General features: G+C 45.9%; 4 protein-coding genes across 4 annotated transcripts; 3 read left to right on the top strand and 1 right to left on the bottom strand.

Moving 5' to 3' along the window:
* Nucleotides 1-446: 446 nt before the first annotated feature.
* ASPWEDRAFT_179993 (uncharacterized protein) lies at nucleotides 447-2626 on the top strand. The gene is made up of 3 exons (XM_040831821.1): nucleotides 447-728; nucleotides 799-1878; nucleotides 1925-2626. The coding sequence occupies exons 2-3, from the start codon at nucleotides 835-837 to the stop codon at nucleotides 2504-2506; spliced, it is 1626 nt and encodes a 541-aa protein (XP_040692124.1). The 5' UTR covers nucleotides 447-728; nucleotides 799-834; the 3' UTR covers nucleotides 2507-2626.
* Nucleotides 2627-2879: 253 nt separating this feature from the next.
* Nucleotides 2880-3633, bottom strand: ASPWEDRAFT_36070 (uncharacterized protein). Its single transcript, XM_040834365.1, has one exon. It carries the CDS (start codon nucleotides 3431-3433, stop codon nucleotides 3155-3157), a length of 279 nt encoding a protein of 92 aa, XP_040692123.1. The 5' UTR covers nucleotides 3434-3633; the 3' UTR covers nucleotides 2880-3154.
* A 24-nt stretch (nucleotides 3634-3657) lies between these two features.
* On the top strand, nucleotides 3658-3907 carry ASPWEDRAFT_36069 (uncharacterized protein). The gene has a single exon (XM_040834364.1). It carries the CDS (start codon nucleotides 3670-3672, stop codon nucleotides 3829-3831), a length of 162 nt encoding a protein of 53 aa, XP_040692122.1. The 5' UTR covers nucleotides 3658-3669; the 3' UTR covers nucleotides 3832-3907.
* A 6750-nt stretch (nucleotides 3908-10657) lies between these two features.
* On the top strand, nucleotides 10658-12097 carry ASPWEDRAFT_168350 (camp independent regulatory protein; the record flags this gene model as incomplete). Its single annotated transcript, XM_040830288.1, has 1 exon — nucleotides 10658-12097. One exon carries the CDS (start codon nucleotides 10658-10660, stop codon nucleotides 12095-12097), a length of 1440 nt encoding a protein of 479 aa, XP_040692121.1.
* Nucleotides 12098-16129: the final 4032 nt, after the last annotated feature.

Genomic DNA, 16129 nt, shown 5'->3' with positions numbered 1-16129 from the left:
CATGGAATATCTATGTTTCTTCTCCCTCTTGTGACGATATCCACATCTAGCAGCTTGGTCCTTTCTTCTCTGCCGTTAGGTTATCATTTCGGGTCATTTAACAATACATTATGATGCATACGTTCTTGGGAAACAATTAGATTAAGCCAACCAAATGTTAACTATATGTACAGAAGGAATTAATAACGAAGAAAGAAAATAAAGGACAAGAGAAAGTACTAGATTATCCTTTTATCCCTTCTTTTATATATAATCACTGTTATGTCCTGTACCTGCATGGCAGGCAACAGACTATTAATATATAATTAGATCAATGCCTACATACTCAGGCATCCTACATATTACATGACCTATAGTAAAATATCTTTATCACTAAGTGCCATATACTATATTATTATTTGATAGATTGAGATATAAATAAATACAGAATAATAATAAAACAAGGACAATCTGTACCACTTGATTTTGATGCGAGTCATTTCCCAGATCTTCCCGATGACTACAGCAAACACCACGTACTGTCAATCATCGACGATCCACCTGACTTGACCAAGATCATCGTGATATCCATCCGCCTCATTCACTCACTTTTGTCACTTCATCATCCTCTCACTCTTGGCGGCCATGGACTCAGTCACGCTGCCCTCATCTGACTATCCCGAAATCCCTCACCTGATACCAAAATGACCTCTGTTGATGACTGTCGTCATCAACCATCTTCCGTACAAGTAAGTGATCTAGCAAACAGCGCAGTCTGAATATACACAGATGGAAGAGCTCATTAATATTTTAAACCAGCTTCGATGAAACTCGCCTGCAGGAGTGCTTTCCAGCATGAGTGGCGATAATGGCGATGGAATGGATCCCACCGAAGAGGAGGAGGATACGACCAACATGGCCATGGTGGCCATGAACATCCCAGGCCCAGCAGCAGCACCAGCAGCACCGTTCCCAAGTCTCACCAAAACAGCGACAAACAACACCACCACTTCCCAAAAAAACACCAATGCACCGCCCGATCTCCCTCCAGACCCAAACATCGCCAACCCTCGTCTTCTCGTCAACAGACCATGCATCTACGAGCGTCGACTCCCTGGAAACGCCTATATCACCGCCCACGTCCAGCGACTCCAGCATGGATTCTACTCCAGTCCTGCCGTGTCCGATCGCGACTTTGACTTTGTCGATTTTTTCGCCGTGCACTTTGTCTTTCACTCGCCAAACACCCTAGATCATCGGTTCAAGGCTGCCACTATCCGAGCCTCAGTCCAGGGTACCAACCGAGAAGCATACCCGCCGCGAAATCCGCGATTCCTCATGCATGCGCCGCATCTCATCTACGGCGCCGTATCCCCAGAAACGCTACAATGGAATTTCAGCCTGGCCGGGTCGCTGGGGATCGCGGATATGCCGCTGAGCGCGAGCATCAATCCATCTGGGGGCATGAACGGACGATACAAGCGGTACGAGATGATGAGAATCCAAGGGTCGGCACGGACGTGGAAAAGTCCGCGGGGACCCAAGTTCGACGTCGAAGCCGGGGAGGTGGTTTGGTCGCTCGAGGAAAACAGCTTACAGAGATCGGGACTACCCAGGGAATTTTCGTTTCCCATGTTGATTCAGAAGCCACGCGCGGAGAGCCGGATCATCTTCAACCTCGATATTGACCCGGTTGTGCAATCGTGGTATGGCAATTATCCAACCTGGTGGCTTTCACTCCCGGCATATCAGCCTGCGCGGAGGAGACCGGTGGATTTTCGACGTCAGGTTGGTCAACGGTTCAAGCCTGTGTCGTCGGAAAGGGGGTTTAATTTTGCTTCTTTGGAGAGTTGTTTTGATGACTATGTTCATATGCCTGGGAGAAAACATGCTGCTAGTGTAGGTCAGTCTATCAGAGACATGAACCGTCTAACCATGTGCATAGATCCCTCCGGACGGGGGCATCCCTCGAGATGACTTGGATGGATCCAACCGGGGGATACCTCGAGATTTTACCAACGTGGAGCCAATACCGGACAATGCCAATCCAAGCTTCAACCCCAACTTTACCTTTAGCCCTAATTCGGCCTTTAATCCCAACTTCACGTTTAATCCCAACTCAAATGCAACCTCCTCGTCGACCAACAGAACAAAACCAGCCCAAGTACAAGCCCAAAATAAACCCCCCAACCAGCCCCAAGTCCCTAACATCAATGCCCTGAACGTGCACGTCCTCCTGGACAGCACCACAACGACAACAACAGGGATGATGCCACCACGTCAAAAGCCACCCATCCAACGCCCCCGAGCAAACTCTACAATCCAACCAAGCACAGTGCCAACACAAACAGGAAAAGAAAAGCAGGTACAGGGAAAACCACCGCCGAAAAACCAAGCTCTCCTTTCCGGACGCAGAAGGTCACTTCGCCGGGCACGATCTCGGGAATCGGTCGCGGTGTATCAGAATGGGACATTGCAGGAGTTGAGCACGGGGTGTGATGTGAGTCGGACGTATTCATTATCATAGACAGACTTGTTTTGTTTTTTATTTGCTTTGGTGGCTAGTATGATACCCAGCCTGCAATTGTATAGTACGCTAGAATTGATGTTAGCTCAATTATATGACTATCTAAAATATAGCATGTATCAGCTATGGAACAGATTCACAATATTAGATCTAGTATCCGGGGATTAAAAAAGTGAAAGATGAGATCTATCAACTAGACCAAACAACAAGCGTATCAACACCACCTGGATGTCAACCCCATAATTGAGCAAGAAGATAGACAGATATGCATGTCAACAGTTGTCATTCCCCAACAAAAGAAAAGCAAATAAAAGAAAGAAAAAAAAGGAAAAGGAAAAAAAGGTGAAAAGTCAAAATAAACACGCGCAATTCAATAGTTTTCTCCATCTCATATAAACTTTTCAATCGCTCGGAAAATACAAATAGTCACACATCCCCTGCACAGAATCTTAAGCAACGAGTCCCACCAAACAGAGTTCTGTTCTTACGTACATCCAGAGACAATAATTATCATCACCGTCATCATCATAAAAATAATAGTAATAATATCAGAGTTTGGAGATCATTAAGCTTCGACAGGCGAATATGGGGTAGAAAGTCAGTCTGACACTGACAGCGACGGGTGATCAAGGAGTTTGTATTAACTTCCTAGTTAATTTCCTGGTAAAGCCCAGCTGGAGAGTTTCTCCCTTGCTCTTGTTCAGCAAGGACGGTCAATAATGAGGTTATCTGATCATCATCATCTTGTCTTCGTTTCACCCTTTCTCTCTGTTCTTCCCGGACTAATGGCATCACATGAAAGACAGACACGACACACAATCCATCTCCTCTTAGCTGTTTACAGACTAAACGAAATCCCCCTACTTGGCCTAGCACTGGGTAGTCTGGTAACAGGCTGCCTACGGATGCGAGGCCCACTAATTCCATCATCGTATTTTCTTGTCAGTGTGACCTTTTTCGTCCTCGTCCAAGGTCGTATGTTGTCATGGAATCCAGCTTGTAGCACTGCAGATCAGCATTTAGCACTGACAAGCTAAGGTACGGCGAGACTGAAACGGAATTCGAACAGACCATCCATTCCATCTTAGCCTCGTTTTTTTCTCTCTTGACTCTTGTCTTATCTCGTCTCTCCCCCCCCCCTTTTCTGGCATGCTCTGCATGCTATGCTCTCTCCCCTCACTTATGGAGTACGTGTAGATCATATGTGGCAGTGGACTGTACATACACAAGTGACACATACGGTGAGACTGAAAAACAAGTGGCGTACTGCCTATGCCATCCTGTGTATGCTATGTATGTATCTCTACCAGCTAGCTAGCTACTAGCTACATCCAACATAGGTACCATCGACCAAGCCACCCCGTGGAATCAACCAAACACGGTGTGGAAACAAATTCCACTGCCTAGAGAAATTTCACCAGGCGAACCAGGATAATACACCGTATATACTCCGTAGTTACGCCAGTAGGCAACCCAATTTCATCATATTTATACTCTCATCGGCTCTCGGTGGAGATAAATATCCCGCAAAAAGAAAGCAAATAAAAGATATTACCGTCAAGGGTAAGATGCAAACCAAGCCAAGAGGATGATGATTATATTCGAGACACGCGCAGCCGCCAAAGCCACGTTGACGGTTGGTTTGAAACCCACCGGTGAACTAACCCAAGTGACTGGAAAAAGCAATTAAAAAAAAAGAAAAGAAAAGAAAAAATAAAAAAACGGACGGATTGCTATTATTGACAGGGAAGATATCCTGGAGGGACGGAATAGGAAATGCCGGTACTACTAGCCACTACGTATAGGGACCATAGCAGGAACGACGGAGGAGCTACTAAGGCCGTGCATGGCTAAGCAAGGGGGAGATGCAAAGAGAATGAATCTAGAAGATGCTCAAAGTTGGGAAAGTTGAATAAACCTGGACAGCTGGATGATACGGCATTTGCATTAATAACAAAGGATCTGTTGGTTGAGGGGCCAAAAGAGCACTAGTTGAGGGTTGATCATCAGTGCATACATATAAGTATCCGTAGGAGTACTGTACAATGAGTAGACACGAAGATAGATGTTGCGGTCAAGTATCCAGATGAGAGATAAAGCGGTTTTCTTGATATGGCATGAGATGGTCACACATGATGAAAGTCGGACAATTGATGATGGTCGACAGTGGAATTATCTCTTTGTCTTGGGCAGGAAAAAAAAGAGTAGAACCTGGCCAGTCAGTCGGCAGACAATCCAGCCACACGTGGATAATAAATTTTATATCTCCTATCTCATTGGACATACAGGAAAGGGGTAGTCAGACTGCTCGTACTCACACACAAGAAAGATCAGTGTGGGGGGAGGCAATGCATACATGCCAACCACTCACACATCCTCCTCCTCGTGGATCCCACCGAGTCGCAATAATTGGAGTGGACTAAGACTCTCCAACACATGGCGAACCTGCTACTAATTCGTGTTAGTGAAGTGGGATAATCGACCACAGCCGTTGAAACTATCAGCACCAGCAGGATCATCGCCTGCCAATACTATGTAATCCCAGTCCACCCAACCTCCGACCAGTTCTCCGCATCAAGGCTTGACCCTGGGATGATCGCAAGTCTAACAGCTGGACGGCGCTACTTCAAACTATTGCCATCCGTGGGTCTTGTTAGGTCCCATAGCGTGGGAGCGCCCGACCGATCAGTCTACATAGTCAGTACTCCGATGTACTCCGCGATATCTGTCGACGTAGTCTGTAGTCTGTAGGTGCTCTGTACTCCGTCGATGAATTATATCATGAGTAATAATATGTGAATATTCATAGGTATCCATTTTGAATATCTGAATATCTGCAATGTGCCAAGTCCTACACTGTAGCCGTAGTTCTCCGGTAATCGTACTCACTGATACATGATACATGATACATGACACAATGATACAAATAATATATGATACTATCCAGCTATCTTAATCTAACAATTGAGAATACGATTTATCTATGCTGAATACTTTCTAATGTTATTCTACTCTACCTTATTATATCATTGTCGTTATTATTTATCATCAATATCATCATCATTATTGTCAACTCTGTCACTCGGTATCGTAAGTATGATACACTAGTAATACTAGAATACTAGTCTGGCGCAAGTGAACTCGTGTCCGCTTTCGTCGTCGTCTCCCCCACCCTCTCTGTTCTAGTGTTCTGGCCTTTGGGCCTTCCTTGGCTGCACCGCCGATGATCGCCTGTATTAGATCGGACTGTCCTTGTCATTCACTTGTGCGGCATTTCTTCTGCTGGGGTCGTCCTGCTCAAGATGTCAGAACAAAAACGCCACATCTTTTTGGGATTCATTGCCCACCCCCCTCTTCCAGTCGATCCGCTCAGACTCTCGCTCACTTCCAAGATACCTGCAGCTCGCCTATTCGTTTACGATGAAGTGGATTTTAAATAATTACAGGCTTACAGCGGATTGGAGGAAGACGAACCAGACAATATTAAATAGCACGGCAAGTGCTGACTGGCAGGCTGGAAGGATCGCCGACAAAAGATACTCAAGTCGGTCGTGGCGTAAAGCCCATGACGGCTGACAGTCGCTCAGCGCCACCTTTGCTGACTGTTTAGTTAGGATGCTGATTATTGCATAAGCATGGTTGCCTTCACCTTGGGAAAAAAAAGACACGGGAAAAGCAATTATCGAAGGCGTTCCCTAAACAGTAACGCGTATGCTCGTGTGTCAAAAATCGGGATGGATCTTCAACGCGGGGGAGCAGTCATCCTGAAGGTCTTGGACTCTTGGTCGATAGTCTGTCCCGACAAGAAATATGATGCGTTGGTGCTGAACCCGAACCAAACTCGAGGCTGCATTTGCGATCCATCGTACACGTCTCCTGCATAGCCTATCTTTCTTTGTGAGGAGAGTGTTGCAACTTGCTCTTTTGCTGGACTCCTTCCCCCCTTGGGAAGTCGGTTGATGCCGAAATTCTCCTTACTCTTAAATGGACTTCAAGGGGTGTTTCTCTGATGTGATGCTCTCTCATCAGTCATCCTTCACCTTGTATGTAGTACAGTGACTGGTCCGATCTAGTGTATCAATGCCGGCAAAGCAATCCGAATCCATGGACGGGTGGGATTCCTTGCCAGTTAGAGCCGACTTTCTCCGTAATATCCGGCTTTCTCTTCCCTCCAAGCGACCAACATATTGTCGATCCCAACAATGGCACAGACTCGATTCATCAAGAGTCTGGAAACTCATGATACTGGACAGGATATTCTCAACAGATGTGATATGGTCCACATGTTGATCTGAAGATCATAATGAAGATCTGGGATCTATCTTAGCCGCCAAGCATCGCGTCTAAGGACACTGCTTGTTCGCTTCAGAGTTCAAACTTTGGCGCTTGTTCCATCAAGATCAATAACTATCTCGTCTACTGCCACCATCTCCAGTCTATTTTGTCATACATTCTGTCTCTGTCTCTGGAAAAAAATAAAATGCAAAATTGAGTTCAGGCAGCACGCGCCAACTGTGATCGTCTTGTTCGCCCACTTTGTCGGGACTGGCTAAGTCGGCTCTTGAATGGACGGGATTGTTTTGTACGACTCTGCACAGGATCCATGCCCTGCACCCATGGTGTTGCCGGATTCGACCTGTCGATTTTTGGTTGGGGATGAGATGAGACAATATGCTGACCTACTGATGCTGACTGGAAGACGGCACATCCTTCCTCCTTCCATCCAGACTGTCCCATCTGGATCTACAGAGGATCTCCCGCGAAGGTTTTTGCAGGCATCCAATATAAGCTCAAGGAACGGGCCCCCCTGAAATGGGAATTGTCAAAGTTACCCAGAGGAAGGAATTAGGTGAATTCCCATTGTCTGGAACCGCCAAACGTTTTCTGTCTGTTGGCAGGCGGAGGGTTTTTTTTCCTTTCTTTCTTTCTTTTTTTTTTTTATTTCTTTTCTTTTTCTTCGTAGATTGTTTATTCAAACTGGGATCTTATGATCATACCGCTTGAGAGCCCCTAACATGTTCACTGCACTGCAGCAGGACGAGAAGAGCGAACAAGACGTCATTCGATTCTGAGCAGACCAGAGGGACGACCTCCACCACTTATTAGATTACTCCCTTGACAAGATTCTGATCTGCACCCACGGCCGACCAGATGCAGGGCTTGTTGACCGGCGCACAGTCCCCTTGGGTTGGCTGCTCTTTCTGACGTCGCTGGGACAGCCATTGGGCACCTGATCGTAATACGACCAAGTTCCCGCCTACTCATCACAGACCACCATTTGCGGTGTCACCCAGATGGAGGGTGAACGAACCAGGTCTGGAGGAAGAGTGGACTGACTGGCGATGCCACTATGGAGGAGGGAGGAATGAGGATACGAGACAGACAGTAGACGCCTTGACCGCGTCTACGTACTAGTGGGACAAATCAACTCCCATGCGGAGTCCACCGACTAGACGCTGGGCAGTGTCCAGCCGTAGAGAATACCTAATTTCTCCAGACCCTCTTTATTATTATTATTATTTTACTATTCCATTATTATTTGTGAAACCATTGGAATAGTTGATATTGGCAGCATCAGTCAGATACCACTCACCACTGAGATTGAGTCGGATCAGCTCCGGAATACTCAGCACTCTACCTCCTACCTATGTACATTCCTGTTGTGTAATCTGCATTCTATATCTGTAATTGATGCTGTCTGTTGAATTGTATCTGTTGGCTGTCACTGAAACACGGCTGGAATGAGTGGTGGATCGTGCCAAAGCCATGACCAGTGCACATCATGTCGGCCTCAACTCTTCGTCAGGGGCGGAGCCGTGGTTGGTCAAGCCGCAAAGGCCCACCGCAGGCACCCCTCATCTGTCCAGGACTACAGGTACTCTGTGGGATGAATTATGAATACTCAGTGTCTACAAATGATGTTAAGAAGAAGAATAACTCATATGTAGGCTACTGCTATCACTGTGTAGGTACATCTGGTTTTGTACTACTACAGACTGCAGACTACAGAGTGGACAGTACGGACTGGACAGTGTACCGCAGCTCCACCAGCATCCATGGCACGGGGTTCACCACTGCTGGACTGACCACCTCCTCTCCCCGCCGTCTCTCCCGTCGATTGCCCCGAGTCTATTATTGCCTATGCGGTCATCTTTCAACTGGATGATTCTTGCACTCTCTCTCTTCCCGTGTTATCGTTAGCTCCTCCTATTACCTGATATTTATTATCCTGCTTATTTTGCTACTGTGTGATGCTCGACGTCACCACCTCTCTCTCTCCCTCTTTCTGAATCTTCATCAACTGTACCTGCTTCTGCCATCCCCGCTCTGTCCCCGTAAGTTCATTTCCGTTTAATTCAATCTCTCCATTCTCTGCAAGTCTGCATCATCTCTATGTTCCATCTCTATTTCTCCGCTCCTCCGATGATTTCCCAGTACCAGACTTGTTCCCCATGGATCCACGATGGCCTCTGGACGGGCGATCCACACCCGTCGGCCGGTTCTCCTTTGCCTGCTCCTTGGGATCACTAGTTCTGTTCTGTTGCTCAGGCCTGTCGCTGCTCCATCATGATTAGTTATGCTCTCACTCTGCTCTTCTTCTTCTTCTTCTCCGGCTCTGTCCTAGTCTCGTTTTTTGCTCCTGCTTGTCCACTCACAGCCCTCTTTTTTTTTTTCTGATCGTCCCAGGTATTTTATTATTTTTATTATTTTTTTAAATGAATAAAATAATAATAATAATAATAATAAATAACTCTTGTATCAGCGTGAGCGAAAAAGAAGCTTACAATACCTTACCCTCCAGCAACTAGTGTGTCGCGTGTGAAATTTTACTACTACTCTCAGCTACATACATCCTGCTGTTTTTTTTTTTTTTTTTTTTTTTCCTTTTTCTTTTTCTTTTTTATTATTTCTTTTTTTTTCCCTTCCCTCTTTTTTTTTTTATTTCATTATTTTCTTTTTCCTGTCTTTTTTATTTTATTTTAATTTTTATTTTATTTTATTTCCATCCTTTTCTTTTATTTCCCTTCCTGTTTTTTTTTTTAACCTTGATTATCCCCCTGTCCCACTTCAACCTCATCTCAACTTCTTCCCTATTTTGATTATATTACTTCGTGTTTGAAACCGCTCTCTTCCTTCATCCTCGTATGGCAATCGTGGCTGTTGCACGTCCCAGAGTGGATAACATCGGCTTACTCTCTTCTCTCCGAAACAGGCGAACATCTTCCCCAGTACAGACTGGACTGAAGAAATAATCCTTCTTTAGCCTCGAACGAAAAAGGGTCTACCGGGGGGATTGATATCTGGTTTGGCCAGTCAGAAACACGGGAAATTACTAAATTAAAAAACAAAAAACAAAACAACAACAACACAAATTACGAGAAAAGACAGCTACAGTAGTCCTGTACTAGTAGTTGGGTGGGTTGTGTCCAAGACTCCTCCATCCTGTCCATCTCAACCACTGGATCCAGAAGCTCCAGTCGACCCAGCTTTTATAGGGCCAGGCGCTTCTCTCCAGATCCGTCCGTCCAACCTTTTTTTTCCCACTCTTTTTTCCCTCATCTGAACCAAATCCATTCTTCTTCTTCTCCTCCTCTTCCTCTCCTCCTTTCCTTTGGGTCCGTGCTGGTTGTCGATCCGGGTGGTCAATCAACTCTCAACTCTGGTCAAGTCGTGAACGCTGAACCGAGGGGTTAAACTTGCACCGCCGACCTGGTCCTGCGGTTCACCTCGACTTTGTCATTCTCTCTTCCTCACTTTATCTCGAGGGTCTTTCCCTTTGCCCCTCCTTTGGTCCATCTTCCTCCCTCCTCCTCCCCCGGCTTTTTCTCTCGACCTTGCCCCTCCTTCAAATATCCTCGTTAAATTCCTCCCTCTCGAGGTGAAGCTGCTTTTTTATCTTTTTTTTTATCCGACGTGATTCTCCGAAAAAAAAGCTATCAACCTGGCTTCGCGTTCGCTTATTCAGTCCTGGCTTGCTTCCTCTGTTACCTGACAGCCTTAGCCCGCGTTGCGTGAAACCTTGATCTGCAGTGGCCTAACTTTGAATCTTATTTTACCTCTCTGGACCCTTTCCATAACTAGGTTCGATTGAACCTACATACAACTCACCTTACCACCTCTTACCAACTACAACCATCATCAACAAGAAAAATGGTCAACGGCGCCGCAGCAGTGTTGGAGCCCACGTTTACGGGATACGTCGCGACGACACAAGATGCCTTGATCCTCTTTGAAGCGTGCCTCACGGGTGTTTTGCACCATGTGCCCCGTCGACCGCACGACCGAGAACGAAGCCATTTGGTCCGCAGCGGCAGCGTGTTCATCTACGAAGAAAACTCGTCAGGAATCAAGCGGTGGACGGACGGAGTGACATGGAGTCCGAGTCGCATTCTGGGCAACTTTCTGGTCTACCGTGAGCTGGAGAAGCCGTTCCCACCCGGTGAGAAGAAACGAGCGATGAAGAAGGCGAATCGACGACCTGTGCCTTCGACGAGACCCGGGGAGCCTTATCCGCGACAGGAAGCCACTCCTTCGGCTTATTCGCCGTCTTCGACCGCATCGGGTCCGTATGGAGACAGATCACACCAGTCGGAGGTGGAGAGGGCGCTGGTCGGTTCCTTGGTGGATTCGTACGGTTTCAAGGATTCGGGGCTGGTGAAGAAGACTATGAGTGTGACGGTGTCTGGTGTGACTCACCACCTGGTGTCGTATTACAGCGTTGAGGATGTGATGCGAGGCGCGTTGAATCCGCCTTCGATGGTCGAGTCGTTGCGCTACATCAGACCCCGTGCCGAACTGACCCAGAAGCAAAGCTTCCGCGCTCCGATCGACGATCTAGAGACGGCAGGTATGGAGAACCCCAATGATCCGGCGCATGCGATCTACGGATATCGCCCGCAGTTGGTGGCTCCCCCAGGATATGCGATGCCCAACCCTCACCCGGAGTTTTACCTCCACGCTTCGCCATACGCTGCAACCCACCCCCCGCAGTCTGCGGCGATTCCCGGATACTCCATGGCAGCTTCGATTCCAGGCCAGCAAGCTCCCAATCCCTATCTCCCAGCCCCTGCTGCTCCGACACAGATTCCTCAGAAGCCGGACGAGCCCCCGCACTTCAGAGCGCCGTACGGAAGCTTCGATTCCCTCAGCCACCACTCTTTGTCCTCGTCGATCCCTCCCGCCATCAACACCGCCATCCCCAGCTCGCTCAGTGACCGTAACCGGTCCCACTCGGATCACAGCCCGTCGGCTTACCGCAACTCGTCGATTTCCTCGCGCAGCGTTGCAACCGATGCCACATCCCCCATGGACCCGTCCACTCCGGCTACATTCTCGCGAGGCAGTTTCAGTCTGGCCACACCATTGGATGGAACGCCGCACCCACCGTTGGAGCAGCGTGGTGTTCCAGCCGCCTTTGATCCCAGCATCTCTCGCCGAGAATCCAACCCGATTCCCGCCTCCTACTACACCGGGAACGACAGACACCCGTACTACATGGGAGCCACGGCCCCAGGAGCCCATGTCACCTACCCAGGAGCTCAGCCTCTGTCGACATGGACAACGGCCGCTCCGGCTCAGCCACAAATATAAACAACCTCGTTTCTTATGTTCATTTTTCATACTCGAAAGGGCGGCAATTTGGGGAATAGACTTTGAACCTGTGCTATCCATGATTGCCGGGTTGAAAATGCTCTTAGACAAGATGGTGATGGCATTTTTGTGTTTCTGTTGAATGACCACTTAATCAGGGGGTAATCCAGCTTTTCCGCCAGGACCCCGCATACCCTGAGTGGTTTAATGGGCTTTATCTCTTTTTCTCTTTTCTTTTCTTCTATGATGATACGATGCACCCCAATTTTCTTACTTATTCTACATTCCCCGTGTGCTCTTTGCTTTTGTTGGTGGCCGTGGTGTTTTTCTCGTTTTCCCCGTCATTTCTGTTACTCTTTTTTTTTTTTTTTTTTTCCAATGCTTGTTTATTGTCTTTGACGTGATTATGAGCAATGGTTTGGTTCGGGCGGTTCGGTCTGGGGCGGTCATCTGTCTTCGTTATTATAATTTGTTTTACTGTCGCTATTCTTACTGGTTGTATATGGGAAGCAAAGGAATGGTGCTTGGATTAAGTGTCTTCCGACTTTTTTTTCTTCATCATCTTCTTTTCTTTTTCTTCTTGTCTCATGCGTTTTCAGCGAGGAGCTGGTGATAGTGCATTCTACTTTTATTTCTACCTCCTCTACTCCTCCAGTCACCCTGTCGCAGACAGGTCGTGGAAACAAGAGACGGTGCATGAGACATGTATGAAAGTCCAACCCTTCTCTTGTATCATTATCGTGACCAGATCAATATAAGCCTGAAGAAGGCCTAATTGAACAAGAGGGGGTTTTTTTCCTTCTTTCTTTCTCTTTCTTTTCTTTTCTTTTCTTTCCTTCATTTTATTTATTTTTTTCCTTCTCATTCATATTTGGATTGGTGCGGTGTTTAATAAACGGTTGGATCGGTTGGATTGGCGCTTCATACGAAGCTTGAGTTTATCGAATACCCCCCGCCAGTTTTTGCTTATATCTATCTTCACACAAAAAAAAAGGGAAACTGAATTAGATTTGAAACATCTCCATCTTCTTCATGATAGATAGAGTGGAAATCAAAGTTATGGGCTACGCACTGGAAAAAAAACTAAACTTGCAAGACGCGAACCACGGATTCTCAAACTCAAACTTTATCTAACTTGACTTTTTCCAACCCGAATGTAACGCTAGCCTACAGTTGATGTAAGATATGATTCAATAGCGCAGATCATCCATCTTACCCTGCACAAGATAGTGGAGAGGACGGGATAAAGTTGAGTTGTATGTTTCACAAACATAGCTCGGATCTGGATGCTGCATATGGATCTTGATAATGGACGAGTGATGTGTAGTACAAGAACATGCTGTGTTCAATGTATCCACTGATACTGGATTGGGTTAGTGCGTATGCTTTGTCTTTACTTTGTCCTGTATTGGAATGTAGACCTGGATTGGATGGTAGATTCAGTGGGATGGTTGTGGATATTGGGCAGTAAGTGTTGGGCAGTAAGTGTTGGGATTCTGTCTGGATGAGAATAATGAGTATGAGGAGTATGTTTGGAGATAATTCTGGAAGATGAATGCAAGATGGGCTGTTGATCTTGATACTATACATGACAATGATATCTTCAAGTTAAGCGATGGCTCTATCCCTTTCTAGGGTTTATCGGAAAACCATGGAGTGGGATGAATGGCCTGCTGGCCCTGCATATTAACTCAATACGAACGATCTTTTCTTAATTGATAAGTTCACACAAGAAGTGAGTTTACATATGACACGCAATATAATATAGTCCCGTGTGTCAAGTTAAATATCAAGATGACCTAGACTAGGCGCTAGAGTTGTAAATTCTTCTAAATCATGAATGCGTCCGTACGGTATAGTATCAGGGAAAGCAACAGGTCATTAGATGTCTACTCAGAATAGTCCTTCCCTTTCCTCTGAGATAAACAGCGGAATGATAAGAGTGGAAGAAGCACCCTATTGAGAAATTGGAGCGGTCATACCCATTACTTTTGCCTATATAAACCAAAAATAAAACAATGGGTGTAAACTGATTTTAGATGCTAGATGCGATGGTGCTATATATACTCATCTGTCTATCTGCTAAGAGGCGCAAATAATAAAGAAGGCTTTATAGGTGTGTACTATTGACCTGAATTGAGGGCCTGCAACAGCAACAAACCCAGTATGTTATGAGACGGCATGGATTTGTATGAATTGTACTAACTAAAAGGTGTACTATTCGATATAATCGGAATCTCTTATTTTTATGTCACGGCCACTACCAAGGAGCGTTCTGGCGTTATATCGCTGCACTATCGGCCAAAGACTAGTATTCTAGGACGCCTGTCCTAGAACCGCTCGCACTATATAAGCTTAGTAGACAGTCACATTTTACGTGTCGAGTTGTCTGGGCAGGTTCAAATCGACTCGAGAACCGTCGGAATTAAATCATCTCGAGCGTTGAACCTGTTTGCTATCCAAGTAGATGCTAAATTAGATGGCCATTTTTCGCCGTTTGAGTAGGGCCGGTGGAGGCATTGCAGATATCGGACATTGTACTTTTAGATATAATGCAGATACTGCAAATTTCAAACTCCTATGAATAATAGCCAGTATAAATGAACCACAAGGATGCCCGCAGAATAAAGAGAAAGAGTTCTATAGTCCAACAAAAGTCGTTCATCTCGTTTCTAGGGAATTGAATGCAATCGAAATAAGACAAGACGAATATAAGTGAGACAAATGGTACGATCTGTTTGTCTGTTATCCGTTTGTTTAATAAGGATAGCGACAGCCGGTATGGCTCTTAAGAAATGGCTAGAGTGGAAATGAAAGAAGCAGATAGATAGACTTGTGTAGTACAGTTGTCAATAGTAGGAACGCTGTTGTGGTCTAGAGTAGCACACGTCGAACAAAGAACTGTCTAGAATGTCCACAGCGACAACAAAGAACAGTGCTAAATGAGACCACTGCATAGAAGCCCAACGATTTATTAATCATAATGGTTGAATCTGATATATTATTCGTAGATTCATATTACTCGTCTGCTATACTATATCTAGAATGTAGTGTTGGCTTTATGATGATAAAGTCAGTATAAGACAGCACAGCATAGGAAGATTCGACTGTGGAGGTATGCCTAACAAAGAGCATACCGATCTACTAGCAGAGCTGCAGGTAACAAAGAAACAGACCAATCCGATCTTATCATATGAATAGTAGCGGTCTACAGAGTATTCAAAATGAGAATGAGTTGGCATGGCTGTAGGATAGATCTGATTGATAATCATCCAAAGTCAATTAGACAAAAGCACGGATATCTGATTGGGCAGCAAGATGAGACATATCAAATGCTTATCGTGCAGATTGGATACATGGCCAAACCAATCCGATCCATAAGATATCATAAACACGACACAAGTCAGGTGACAAACCTCCTATGCAGAGGATGCAATAATAGGAAATGGAAAGCGAAAGCCCTGACGCAGACCACATGAATAATAATGATCCAGATGCAGCAGACTCAGCTGAAACACGAGTCGGTGGGGCTGGAATGCATCCATCTTGCAAGACGGTTGGATCCGAGCGTCCACTTTAGTCGGACCTCCATTTTTCCTTTTTCCTTTTTTTTTTTTTTTTTTTCTCTTTTTCTTCTTTTCATGTGGGGGTCTCGGCAGTTCGTTGGTGTAAATTAATCCGGAAGATATATTCCGCCTGATCATATACTGGACTAGGATGGCCAGACTAGAAGAAACTGCGGTGAGCCTGGATGCCGTGCTCTGGGGCCCCATGCATTATATGTGATAGCACAGATTATTGGCATGATTGGCATGATTAGGCCGAAAGTCGTTAAGAGGGGTAGACAGAAAAAAGCAAATACATATCACCATGATGCAACATGAATCATGCTGACTGGAGGGTAAGCGGTGAAGGACTAACTACCTTGATAGATAGATGGCCATGAATCAGATGGCGAACATGAGGGATCCTATGAGAAGCGCTGGACGGATAACGTTGAAGCCGAAGGGAGATCTTCGGCGACTAAAAAAT

This window comes from Aspergillus wentii (assembly GCF_001890725.1).
Source record: "Aspergillus wentii DTO 134E9 unplaced genomic scaffold ASPWEscaffold_2, whole genome shotgun sequence".
NCBI lineage: Eukaryota > Fungi > Ascomycota > Eurotiomycetes > Eurotiales > Aspergillaceae > Aspergillus > Aspergillus wentii.
The sequence above is the reverse complement of the archived record's forward strand: the minus strand, read 5'-3'. Positions and strand labels throughout refer to the sequence as shown.